The following is a 12,981-nucleotide window of genomic DNA, read 5'->3' on the forward strand; positions in this document are numbered from 1 at the left end:
TAGAGACAGGGTCTCATTGAGTTGCTTAGGGCCTTGCTAAGTTTATGAGGCTGGCTGCAATCCTCCTGCCTCAGCTTCCAGAGCCGCTGGAATTACATATAGAAATTTTAAAAGCAGTGAAGAGCTATTTTGAGGAAATGATTTAGGCTGTATAGATTAATGAGCATGTCTCCCTGAAAAATGTTAGAAGATAGGACATAAATACAGATGTTTCACATGAAACACCTTCTGCTATGTGATGTAAGCTCACAAAAACTCTTTTGGAGATCTGACCTGTTACTCTGGAAGAGAGGTGGAGGCTCAGCATACAGGGATCCTTGTTATCTGATCTTCTTAATCCCCAGAACCTTTGAGATGCTCAGTAGAACTTGACATGAGGTAAGGTCTTTGATTTGTGTGACTCTAATTTGACAATCCAATACCCTATTTTAGCTCATCTGTATTCAATATATTTTTTATTAAATAGCAACAATACTTTTCCAATGTTTACACAGCATTCTGTTAGATGCTTTTCACTTTTAAAATATTTTAATTTTTTAAAAAATTTTGCTTTCTAAAGCTTACAATCAGGTAACAAAATATTGGAACAGTTATATATAGTTATATCTATGCATATATAAAGTTTGACTCATGCTGAAAATGTATTTTTGAAATTGACAGTATAGTTTTTAAGAGTCTAGGCAATTTTCAGTATCCTCTCTTTAGAATTAATGTAGCTATAACCAAAAGTCAATCAGTTATAGAGATTTTTTAAGAACATAAATTACAAAATAAAGTTTCATAAAAATTTTTACTGGAAATAGAAATTAAATCATAAATCTACATTAAAATATTAATTCCTTAAGAAATAACTAAACCATGGTAAAGAAATTAACATTTATTTCCACATAAAGTTATTTGTTATGAAAGAGTTAAACAGCATTTTTTTTTCAGATCAGAAATCTTGTCAGCCTTATTAAGAAGAAAGTGCTAGAAAGAGCCTGAGTATGAAGGTATGACATTTATTCACTCTCCCCAACCTTTACATTCAAAATTTATTAGTACACATGTCTTTCAGACTGCTCATGAAAATTAAACTACTAGCTATTTTCCATATAGGAGTAATGGAATCCTTCATCTTTGGAGTCATATTTTCAAAAACATGGAAACTTAAAAAAAAACAAACTAAATCTTAGAGTGACTTATAGGCAGCATTGTTTTACCCTTGCTGCTACTAATGTTTTCCTCCATCAGAATCAAATTAGCATTCACTTGCCATCGTTTTTCCCCAGAGTCATGAAACTTGCCCTTTCTTTTCTCTAAGACTGCCTATGCTTCCTAACCTGTGCTCCTCCTAATCAAGTTCCTTTTTTACAAAGACAACTTTAACATGAGAAAATTCTCATTTTGTGTGTGTAGTGTATGTGTGTGTGTGTGTGTGTGTGTGTGTGTTTGTACAGACTGACCATGATGTTTACAAATTAAAGATGCAAACAGCTTTCAGATAGTAAAAACAGTCATCATAAAATATCTTATTATCCTTTGGGCCTCTGTTGATTGACTTCTTGTAATGTGCATCCACATGCAGCAAACCATAAAATAGATGGAGAAAAGCTTTTAAAAAATAGAGGTAAGAGAAGATAATAAAGGATAGAATTAAAATGATGCTTATATTTTTCTTCCTTTCTCCATTTTACAGCCTGTTTTATTCTTCTCCATTATATAAATCAAGTTGTACAACATGTCATTTGGAACATATATGACATTCTAATGCTCATTAGTATGAAGAACGATTCTTTTGAATGGAGGAAACACATCAATCTATTCACTGACATTTGGGCTTATTTTAACTAAATATATCAAATGAAATTAACATATGCTTGAAAATGTATGCTAGTGTTACTGTTTTGTTTTTTAAGGTGCCAACTTATCACATTGACATTTACTGTTACCAAAAAGAGCATCAAGTGAGATATAGCCCTTTTTGAGAATTTTTATATGAGAAATTAAAATTTGATGGGGTTTCATTTAGAGAATCAAATAAGGAGAAATAAGAATAAAATACAATGTGAAAAGCATACCTATGTTAAATCTGGAGATTCCTGCCTCTGGTTTTAAGTTAAACATGGAAATAAAACTATTTTGTTTTGCACATAAATATTTAACACAAAATCCAATTAGGTAATTAAGGAAAATTAGTAATTTTGAAAACTTAAGCAAGTAAGACTACATGTCATAATAAAATTATACACACACACAAACACATATATATAACATATATTAGAGTCTCATTTAAAACTTAAAACATAGCTATATGTCATGAACCTAAATGAAAATTTTAAGTACCTACATTTAAAAATATGGTAACAACATTTAATAAGTTTATATTTAAGGGCATGACTAAATAAATATTCAAAATGAGTTAGAATAATGATAAAATATATTAATGATTATTAAACTTACTAGAAATTGTGTCCATGGTTTTCCTTAATTCCTTCTCTATTTGAATAAATAATTCCCCTATTATATTATAAAATAATCTCCTTAACACATATATTAAAGACCTTAGTTTGGCATAGCAGATATCATTCACATGATAAATGTTTATCATTGCAACTTTCCATAGTCCATAAAGAACATTTCAAAGAAATCTAACCTTTAATAATATATAACATATAATAATACATATGTGCATATATAACCAATACATACTTTCAACTGCATTCTGTAGTCATACAACCCATTGTCATTTTGAAATCAAGAAAACAAAACAAAACCCTGACTTTTGGTCTGGACAATCTATGGCTTTCTCTTGTTGGAAAAGTCATGTGAACTTGAGAAGGGCACTATACCTTTTTAAAGTTGTCTCTTTATTTGGAAAGTCAAGTTGCCTAATCTTTTATTTTGATTTATTGACAGTGAGAGCATTTTGGATGAAAATGCAGGCATAATCATAAAGCGTAATGTTTCCTTTGATCAATAAATACAGATGACGCACTACCTACAAAACCCTCAGATATATCCTCATTTCTCTCCTCTCCTTTCTAAAATAATTAACCTGTTTTGTTATAATAATAACTCTTACAACTTTTCTAGAAATAGTAGCAACAATCATGAATCCCTGGTTTTATCCACATTTTCTGTAATGACACAAAAACTTGCAAAACAACATTGTAATATTTAATGGAAAAAATGTATAGTTATATTACAATAATTATATAATAAACATTGCAAGAAAAGTTGAGAATATTTCCCCTAGAAATTGAAATCACTGACCCATAAGCATGCTCACTGATGTACATTCAGCATTGGTTTCAAAAGGAAGAAAGGGAGAGAGGGAGATAGTGAAAAGGAGGTATATAGAGAGATGGAGTCCAAAGCAGCAGCATAAAATAGTTTACTGGTATTAAAAAGCAGTCTTGAAATTGTACCTATGAGGTAGTTGGCTTATTTAGTCTGTATGAGAGTTTATGTATGACAGTTTATGCTACCTTGTTTTTGTGAAAATAGCATTCTTGACTTACTCCTCTTGCGAATGTTTTTATCCCTGTAGCCTAGTCAAAATATCATATTTGTATTCTTTCTTCTTCAAAAGACTATTGACCATTGAAATTAATCAACATCTTTATCTGGCAAATGTTTTACTTAAGATCATGGAGTTTTGCATTATCTGCACTAAAAAAAATGTCATACTCAAAATAAGACAATTAAAAATGAGATTAAAATAATAAACTATGAAAACAATTGGAGAAATAAAAAATGTTTTTGTATCTTGGATTCTAAAAGGATGCTTTAAGGGGTGAAATCAGCAAAAGCACATATCTTGTGGTAGTATAAATAAATACATTTATAGTTTTATTTAATAGCATGGTTTATGCCCAGTATCTGATTATTCATATTATATGTTACATAATAACTCAAATGGTTCAATAAATTGTGTATTTCTGAATGTTACCATCATGAACCATGGCTATTTCATGGCTTGTATGTGAAATAGAAAATGTGCTGTCCTGTCCTGAGCTCTTTGGCTCTCCTATTGTCCTGCACAGTTCCCACAACAGTGAGTCATTCTGAAGTGCCTTGCAGCCACCTGGCTGTTTGAAAACTAAAATGAGCTATTATAGAAAGACAGTAAACAGGAAACACAAAGAAATTGGGGAGCAATACCAAGTTCAGGATACAGACATCCTTTTATGACACATTAAAGAAACATCTTTCAGTGTGCGGTCAGTAGCCAATAAGCATTTCTTCAACTCTTTAAGGTTATGAGTAGAATTTCTTTTTTTTTTAATATATACTATTAGTTAAGATTCTTCAATACATATTCCATTTGAAAACACTATTTTTATATTAACACAAAAGAAAAGAGGTTTTGATAAATTAGTTATTCAGTAGGAATTGTCCCACTAAGACCGGAGAAACTAAGGCAATGTTTTCAAACTAATCTATTCTTTATAGAATACATGATGAAAAAAATGAAAACTATCACCAGAGAGACAAATGATATGGATGAGAAGGTTGAGTAACAACATTTACTGCCAAGTGGAATATTACATTTTTGAATATTTGCATATAGAAGTAATTTCTATATAAAAGTATATTTTTGTTTTTAAAATAGAATAGGAATAAAACAGACATATATTAGTTGACTCTTCATCAAAAGTTTGTGTGATTATTTACAAATACAAAAAGTATAAAGTATCTGGAATGAAAACATTTTTGTATCACATATTCTGAGAAACAGTTAACATATAGAATAATAGAAAAAATGATTTTACTCATTGTTTAATGTCACAGATTAGTAATGCATTTCTTGTGGTCAAATAATGATTTAACCTAGGTTGAAATATGTACTGGTTTAAATAAAACTTCAGTGCATGTAGGATTCCACAGGGCCTTGAAAAGAAGAAAACAAAAAAGAAATGAATGATAAATTAATAAAATGAAATGAAATTTTAAATGAAGATTTAAAACATTTAAATAAAAACAGACCAACATAAGACCATTGTTAATGATTTTTCTAGTAAAAATTATTATTAATATTTGTAAAGAATATATTAATAATGTTTACAAACTCCCAACTTCTAATTAAATATATTTTACTACAAAACATAAGATGGAAAACAGAAGAAAATAAGCAATATTTTATTTCTTTGGCTTTGTATGTAGGTTCAAAGATAACAATTTCACTCAACTCTTAATGCATTCCTCAAATAGAAAACTTCAAGAAAATTAAATAGGTAAATCTCACAAGGCTCTCCTGATATTTCTGTAAAATACTATTACCATTCAAAGTCCTAAATACAAAAGTCCAAGAATTTTTTTTTTTATCTTGCAGCAATTATTATTATGATCCTTAAATCACTGAACTTCATCAAAACTGTAACAGGTAATTAAAACAATTCAAAATAATTCACTCTATTTTTAAAAAGAATTCCACTTTGAAAGGTAATATGTATGAAAAGAAATACAATATCTAAGAAGTGAATAGTATGCTGCCCACTTGCATGGAATGTGCAGTTTTTGTTGGAGAAATATCAGTGAATATAGGAAAATGAATCATCCTATGTAACAGTAGGTTGTCAAGATATATGACATGTCAGTATTTTAAAAAGAAAAAAATACATATGTCTGGTAAATGTAAGAAGGTAGGTCAAATATGACTGAAAGTTGATAAAGGAGATAAAATGGTTAAAAAATAAAGTCTAAACAACTGAAACAAAGAATAGCAGTCTTTACTGAAGCAGTTTAGGTGGAAGCAGTTTTGTTTGAGAAGAGCAAGAGATAAAATCACATAAATAGTAAAGGGCAGTATTCTAGCAGTCAGGCATGCTGGTTAGAGGAATGTGGATTGTCTTATAAGCTTCCTGAGAAATTTTGTATGTGTGTGAGTTTAATTACAAGCACAACATGATGTTGTGTACTTGTGTTCATCTCTTTACAGGTTTATGTATAGTGCTGTATAGATTGGAATAGACCTGTAAGTAAGAAGACAAACTAAACCCAATGTGAGGAAGCCCTAAAGCGCCAGGCACTACTGGAAGGCCATCATTCTTGGTGACCTGATTTCTGCTGTCAAGATGCTCATTGTGGTTATGTGAACTGCAGCTCTATCTCAAGTGCAAGATCCTTAGAAAGGTATTCCTGAGCTTTTCTAGCCCCTTCTGTTCTCCCTTGTTGCTCATAATCTCACCTTCTTGCTTTCTATCTTAATGGTCCTTATCACTATGTACAATTCTTTTTTGGTCTCTTTGAGGCTTTTGTAAACAGGTAACTTGCATGTCTATTGTCCACTTCTATACTATCAGTTCCTGGACCGTATTTTTTGTGACTATAAATGACGAAGGATGATATACTCAGGACCATAACCACATGTTACACACAGAGGTAGGTGTGTATCTGAAAACCAAACACATTCTATTTTTAAAATACAAAGACCTACAAAATAAAAATTATTTAAAAGATAAAAGACTACATAAACATTAAGGTGATGCCTATTATTCAGTGTCTGTTGTATACATGCAATTTGAATAAATGTGAAAAGTCAGAGGGAATATATCACTCTATTCTTTTATGTAATTTAAAAATCAGGATACTCAGTCTCCAGTACATTTCAAAGTTCCCTACTATTCATATATTATATAAAATTTTAACCTGAATCCATCTTTTAATATAATTGAAAAAAGCTGGTATAATGAAGGGAAAAATACCATAATGGGTTGAATGTGTTCAAAGACACAAATGTCACTAAAATACATGCTACTAACATTTTTCTTTCTGTAAAAGTTTATAATGTTCTAGGATTGGCCACATAAGAAGGGTGAACAGGTATGATACTTCTGTGTTATTTTTAGTTGCCAAAATATGAAGAGGACTTCAAGGAAATATTATACCTCCACTAAAGATAATAAACAGCTTTCACTGACTACTCCATATTAACAATGATAACTTGAAAAATAGGATTCCTTTTATTTTTAACTGCTCTGGGGATATTATAAATTAAGAAAATCAGCCAAGAATAAATTAATATTTGTGAGCTTTAAAGTATAATGCATTCAATATATTTTCATATTAGATATTCTCCAAAAATTAGCATTTATTTTTAATAATTTACTTTAGAAGACTCAAATATTTGTTTTCTCAAAAATTAAATACCCATACAAACATAATTTCATATACCTTATAGCAACAAGAATTTGCTTTTTAAACAATATATTTTTACACTGATATTACATTTTATTATTTTAAAGGTACATATGTTCATTGAAAAATGTGACAAAAGAGGTAAGCATTAAAGGAGGAAACAAAATACCACCAAACAGAGATGATCACTATACCAACCTTTGTGTATTAATTTTTACTTATTTTTTTTCCAAAATAAGACCATATAGTGCAAGATGTTTTATACATTACTGTACTTGGGTGTTCTCTGTCTCTCTGTCTCTCTCTCTCTCTGCCTGTAATGACCTTTATTTGCCCATGTTAATAAGTTTCATCTAGTAGCAATTCTTGTTAAAATTTCCTTAAATGTCCAACAAATACATGTTACTGTTGGACTGCCCAACTCCAGATTTAGTCCAGGACTGTGCATGTTTTTAATTTTCCTGTAAATAGGGAAGACTTTTCCTTTAATGGGAAAACTTCTAAGTCCTAAGAAAAATGGGAAGATGTGCCATCAATACCCACATAGCCCTCACCTAGTTTCACTAAAGGAATCCTCACGGCTGCTTTCTGTGAGCATGTGTATGCATGTGCACATGCATGTAGGAGGCTTACATTTGTCATTTTGTCTCTTCAATCCAATGGAGAAAGTTACCTGATTTTTAATAACATTTTCTTTTAAAAAGGTTCCATATCAGTTGTTTCACAGAATTGCAAATCTTTTATCCATTCACCTCTGGGTTTGCTTCATGCACAATGAAAGTTAGGCTTGTAAACATGAAATGGTTTCAGGTCAGCAATTTTTAGCTATTGCTTTAGAGTCTTCCAGTGGACAAGCTTAATGAGTATGTGAGCTTTTGAGTGTTTTTTATGTTTATTTTAGTATATGAAAAAGGGAAAGGTGGAAGAAAAACAACTTTTAGAAATGTAGAAGACCATACAATCATGTCATCTAAATCATGCTTATTTTATGGTTTATGTAAAACATAAATTCCTGTAGTTCCATATTTCAAAAGTCACAACAGTAAGCTATACTTCTGATGTTATTGCAAAGAAGAAAAGTTTGTCTTTCAGACTTAGTGTTTGTAACTTTCCCATTAATTACAAAAGACTTCTAAGTAGCTTTTTGTTTGTTTGTTTGTTACAAGGGTTTGAACATCAGGGTGCTAAACCACCAAGCCACATCCCCAGTCCTTTTTTATATTTCATTAGAAACAGGGTCTTGAGGAGTTGCTTAGGACCTCTCTAAGTTGCTGAGGCTAGCTTTGAACTTGGGATCCTCCTACCTCAACCTCCTGAGCTTCTGGGATTACAATATAAAGCCATTTATAAAATTGTTTTTCCCTTTAGTGCTCTCTGATTATTTAAAATTCATCAAATTGTAATTATTTATCAAATCATTTTGCATCTTTATTTTGAAACACTAATTATCTAAACATTTCAATTTTTTCCCCCTAAAATCAAATCAGATCTTTCACTGGCAAAAGATCTAAACTGTGTATTCTTACATCCCAAAACATGAATCGAATATCTGAAAACCTTTTTGATGAACAAAAACAATTAAGGGGATAATTCTCTTTACAGAAATTATCCCTTTTTGTGTTCCTAAACAAATCTCCAGTAGAGTTGTCAAAGAGAACAGCGTTCTACTAAACAGGAAAGCTGAAGGGAAAAATTAATTAATTAAATTTGACAGCTCACTGAAACAAAGGCTCAGCCATGACATAGCAGAGAAGCCAGGAATCAAGAGTAGTGTGAAAAAGAAAATAACTGTCATACATATAACATGGTAAATTTGGTACTATTATTGTTTTAGAATGTCTAATAGTTTTAAAATTATTGCCTGTTGAAAGATTAATTTTTCTAGAGTTAAATTTGACTATTGTCTTTAAAATAAGCCACTTTAAAAGTAATTTTTATCAAGTATTATGAAGTTGGGCCATAAATATGCCCAGTCAATAGCTGTATAAATATGGTTTAATCACATTAAAATTTAAGCAACCATTTTACACATTAATGTGGTATGATTTCCATTAAATCTTTTTATATTCATAGACAAATTAATAGATTCATGCCTAATAACTTCTATAATATGAACAATATAGCAAATAAAGTAGATTTTTGTAGTCCTATGTCATATCATACAGTTTTGTGTGTCTTGTACTTGTTTATTTACAGAGTATGCATTTTGATGTACATACATTCATGCACACACACATATTTGAGGTAATATGAAATATATATATCAAATATATATAATTTGAAATGATACAAATATATTTCAAAAATATATAATTTGAAATATACAAACATATTTCAAAGACAAATTTGCTTTTGCAGATTTTTCTGAATATAGATCATATCAAAAGAAAATAGCACTTTTGATCACAAATAATTCATATAAAATAAATCCACAGAGATTTACTTTAAACTTGTACCTGATCAAAGTCTTAGAACTATTTAATACCTATTCTAATTAGCTATAATTGCATAACATACCATAAATAGGCACTGTGAAATTAGGAATCTATACTTTGTGTTTTTCCCCCAAAGAGGAGCAAGACTTCCTTCAGAATGGCCTCATTATGCAATGCCCTTTAGCACACTATTTACTGAAAAAAACTTCTAAAGTCAAAGGAAATATTAGAATATTTTGGAATTAAATTTAGATTTCCTATACAAGTAGAAGTCTATGATTTGGAATTAGACAAACTGGGAAACATTTCTTTTCAATGAATATATATGTTTTTTCCCCTCTATTACCAATACTACCACTAAATCAACATAGTTTCTGCAAATATCAATGGTTAATAGTTTATATAAAAATATTGCTGTATGTAGACTTTTAAAACACATTTTTAATCTACAAATCATAACTGCATACACGTATGGGATAAAATATGGTGTTTTGACATAGTTACACAATGTGGAATGATTACATCAAGCTAATTAACATATCCATCACTTCACTCATCCTTTTTTGTGATAAAATATTCTTAGTTATTTTAAGATATACAGTACATAGGGTTGATTATGCTCTCTCAGCTGTGTAATTTCAAAACTTATTCTTCCTAACTGAAATTTTATACATGTTGACCATCAACTTCCCTATCTTCTCCTTCCCTCTGTGCTTTCATTGTTTCATTTTAATGAATATTTTCATGATTATAAAAACTTTCATAGATGACATCTAGGCTTGCTATTTTTTTTCCTACAAGGATATCAATCATAAATTCTCTTAACAATATGTTGACAGTTAATTGGTACTCATTCTATGCAGTCATCACTGAATTCAAGATATGGAGGCACTCCAGGGAAGACCAGGCTTCAAAGATAGGAGTTAGAAGCTCCCAGTGTGATGGTATAAGAGCAACCACATACTGACACTTGTGTTTTAAAATCACTGGTTGCCATGATGATCTGCATTTCATGCAGTTTTCTAAATGGCATACGGTAATCATTTCCAAGTAATTGTTGGATATAAAAAGTAATATAGAATGATAATATAACAGCAATATCCTCATCTGTATGATTTTTTTCTGAATAAATCAAAGCATACTGATTTGTCATAGATATTTAGTACTGTGAAAACATTAATCATTTATTTATTAGTTCATGTCACTAAATGATTACTGAGTTATTTTCATATTTGTGTACTTTTATTAGCACATCTTACAATAAGAAAGTACTGATATACAATGAGGTTGATTATACATTTAAAGGACAGTTGGCCCTCTGCATCCACAAGTTCTGTCTGTACAGATTCGACCAACAATAGATCATAAATAATCAGAAAATTTGTATTAAACATATGCAGATTTATTTGTTTATAATTCCCTAAATAATATAAAGACTACTTGCATAGCATTTACATGTTATTAGATATTATAAGTAATGTAGAAATGATTTAAAGTATATAAGAGGATGTACACTGAGGGTTTGAGTATCCCATGGAGGTTCTTAGAATCGATCCCTCTTGGATACTGAAGGACGACTATGTATATAAATTCAGCTTTGCCTGCTCTTGTTAAATGGCATATTCAGAAGAGAGCAAAGTGAACTTAAGTGGGAGGGAGAAAAAGGGAGGAGGAGGAGAAGAAAGAAGAGGAAGGATAAGAGGAAACAGTACAAAAACAAATAAACATATAAAAACAAATGCATATATGCTGTGGTTGATCTTGCCCAGCTTTCTCCTCAGTGCTTTTGCCAAGTGAATATACATCAAGGCCTGAGTGTGGTTTTTCCCTCAGAGGGCTGTTTTTTTTTTTCAAGCATGAGTCTGTTGATATGCTGGATCCATTTCTAGGTTTAATAGTACAGAATGCATTTTTTCATACTTCATAGCCTATAAATGAAGCTGACTATTCTTATCTAGGGATGTGGCAAAGGTAAAGCAATCTGTTCCTGACTGAGGGGCTTTGAGGAATTTTCATGTATCACATTACAATTTTTTTAATTAAATAGGATTTTTACTTCACCTCCTTCAAATTTCACATATCATCCTCAAACCTACTAAGATCACCCTGTTCAAATTTTATCATAGTCCTGACCCCTACCTGATATACTCCCAATTATCATTTCCTCATGTATTTTTCTTTCTTACATTGCACAAACGTAAGCACTTTCTAATGTATTATATAATTTGCTTATTTATTATATCATGCTTATTGTGTAAGTATGCCCTTAGCAATTGCAAACTACATATGGGAGTATGTTGTTTTGTTAAAGAATGTTTCCAAATACCTAGAGAAGAAACCAGCTCCTAGGGGAAACAGTAATATTTTTTTAATTAATGCATGAATAGATATTCAAAAGTGATGCCCTTAGAACATTACTTTTGAAAATCTATCCATGCATTAATTCAACAAATATTAAGCCTAGATGCCTGTTACATGTCTGTGGCATATAATCATGTTAATATTTTTAATGAATGTTCTTGTCTAAAAGTTATCTTAAATGTAATATGAAAGATAATGTCCAAGAGAAAACTCAGAAAATGTAGCTCAGTTTATAAATTTGATTTTTTAAAATTTATAAAATAAACAGAAATGTCTGAGATAAATGAATATAAATAAATGAAGTATGTGGAAAGATTTTTTTTCCCTAACAAATGCCAGGAAAGATGATAGCAATAAATGAAACTTAAATAGAAAGCTTTAATAAACCAGTTTATCAGCAGCTGGATGAGAGAGCTTTAATTGAAAGTGATTTAGTTCTTAGAATTGGGCTTAATGCAAAGGCTAACATAAATATTAGCATAACAAAAAATAGTCCCTTCTCTATCTAATAGCTGATAAAACAATTGTAATAAAGCTAATCATTTTTATTTTTTAATGAATAGGACATGATAAACTATTTTCATATTTTTAAGAACTCCCCATAATACTCTGTGCCAGAGCACATGCAAAATTAAATCTAATAAACGTAGTAGAGATTGCAAAATACAAAGAAAATTGCATTGAGAATTTTGTCAATATGGGCATTCATAAAGCATATACATTTTATTATTATTATTTTTATTTTCCTAACTTATAAATAGAAGCAATAATTATAAAACAAATCTTTTTAAAAATAGTTTTTAGTTGTAATGGGTATAATACTTTTATTTATTTATTATGTGGTCCTGAGGATCAAACCCAGTGCTCACATGTGCTAGGCAAGTGTTCTACCACTGAGCTAAAAACCCAGCCCCTGTGAAGCAAATCTTATCACTTGGAAAGTACATTAAAATATTTGAAAAACAAACAAAGGAATGAACATCCATTACAAAATTGATTCATGCTTTTTTTAGACCTGACTGTGTGATACCACAATCTGACCAATTTGAAAGGGACACATAAA

General features: G+C 30.3%; 1 protein-coding gene across 3 annotated transcripts in view; it reads right to left on the minus strand.

The window, feature by feature from the left end:
• The window catches only part of Ccser1 (coiled-coil serine rich protein 1), a 1,159,332-nt gene that overhangs the window by 527,191 nt on the left and 619,160 nt on the right, over positions 1-12,981 (minus strand). Inside the window, exon 10 of one of the 3 annotated variants that reach the window (XM_021734708.3) lies at positions 863-4,875. The exons of the other annotated variants lie outside the window; for them this stretch is intronic. Within the exon in view, the coding sequence (XP_021590383.2) occupies positions 4,816-4,875 (60 nt within the window). The 3' untranslated portion in view covers positions 863-4,815. Of the gene's footprint in view, positions 1-862; positions 4,876-12,981 lie in introns of those variants that run through there. 3 annotated transcript variants of the gene reach the window in all.

Source organism: Ictidomys tridecemlineatus, chromosome 9 (assembly GCF_052094955.1).
Source record: "Ictidomys tridecemlineatus isolate mIctTri1 chromosome 9, mIctTri1.hap1, whole genome shotgun sequence".
Lineage (NCBI taxonomy): Eukaryota > Metazoa > Chordata > Mammalia > Rodentia > Sciuridae > Ictidomys > Ictidomys tridecemlineatus.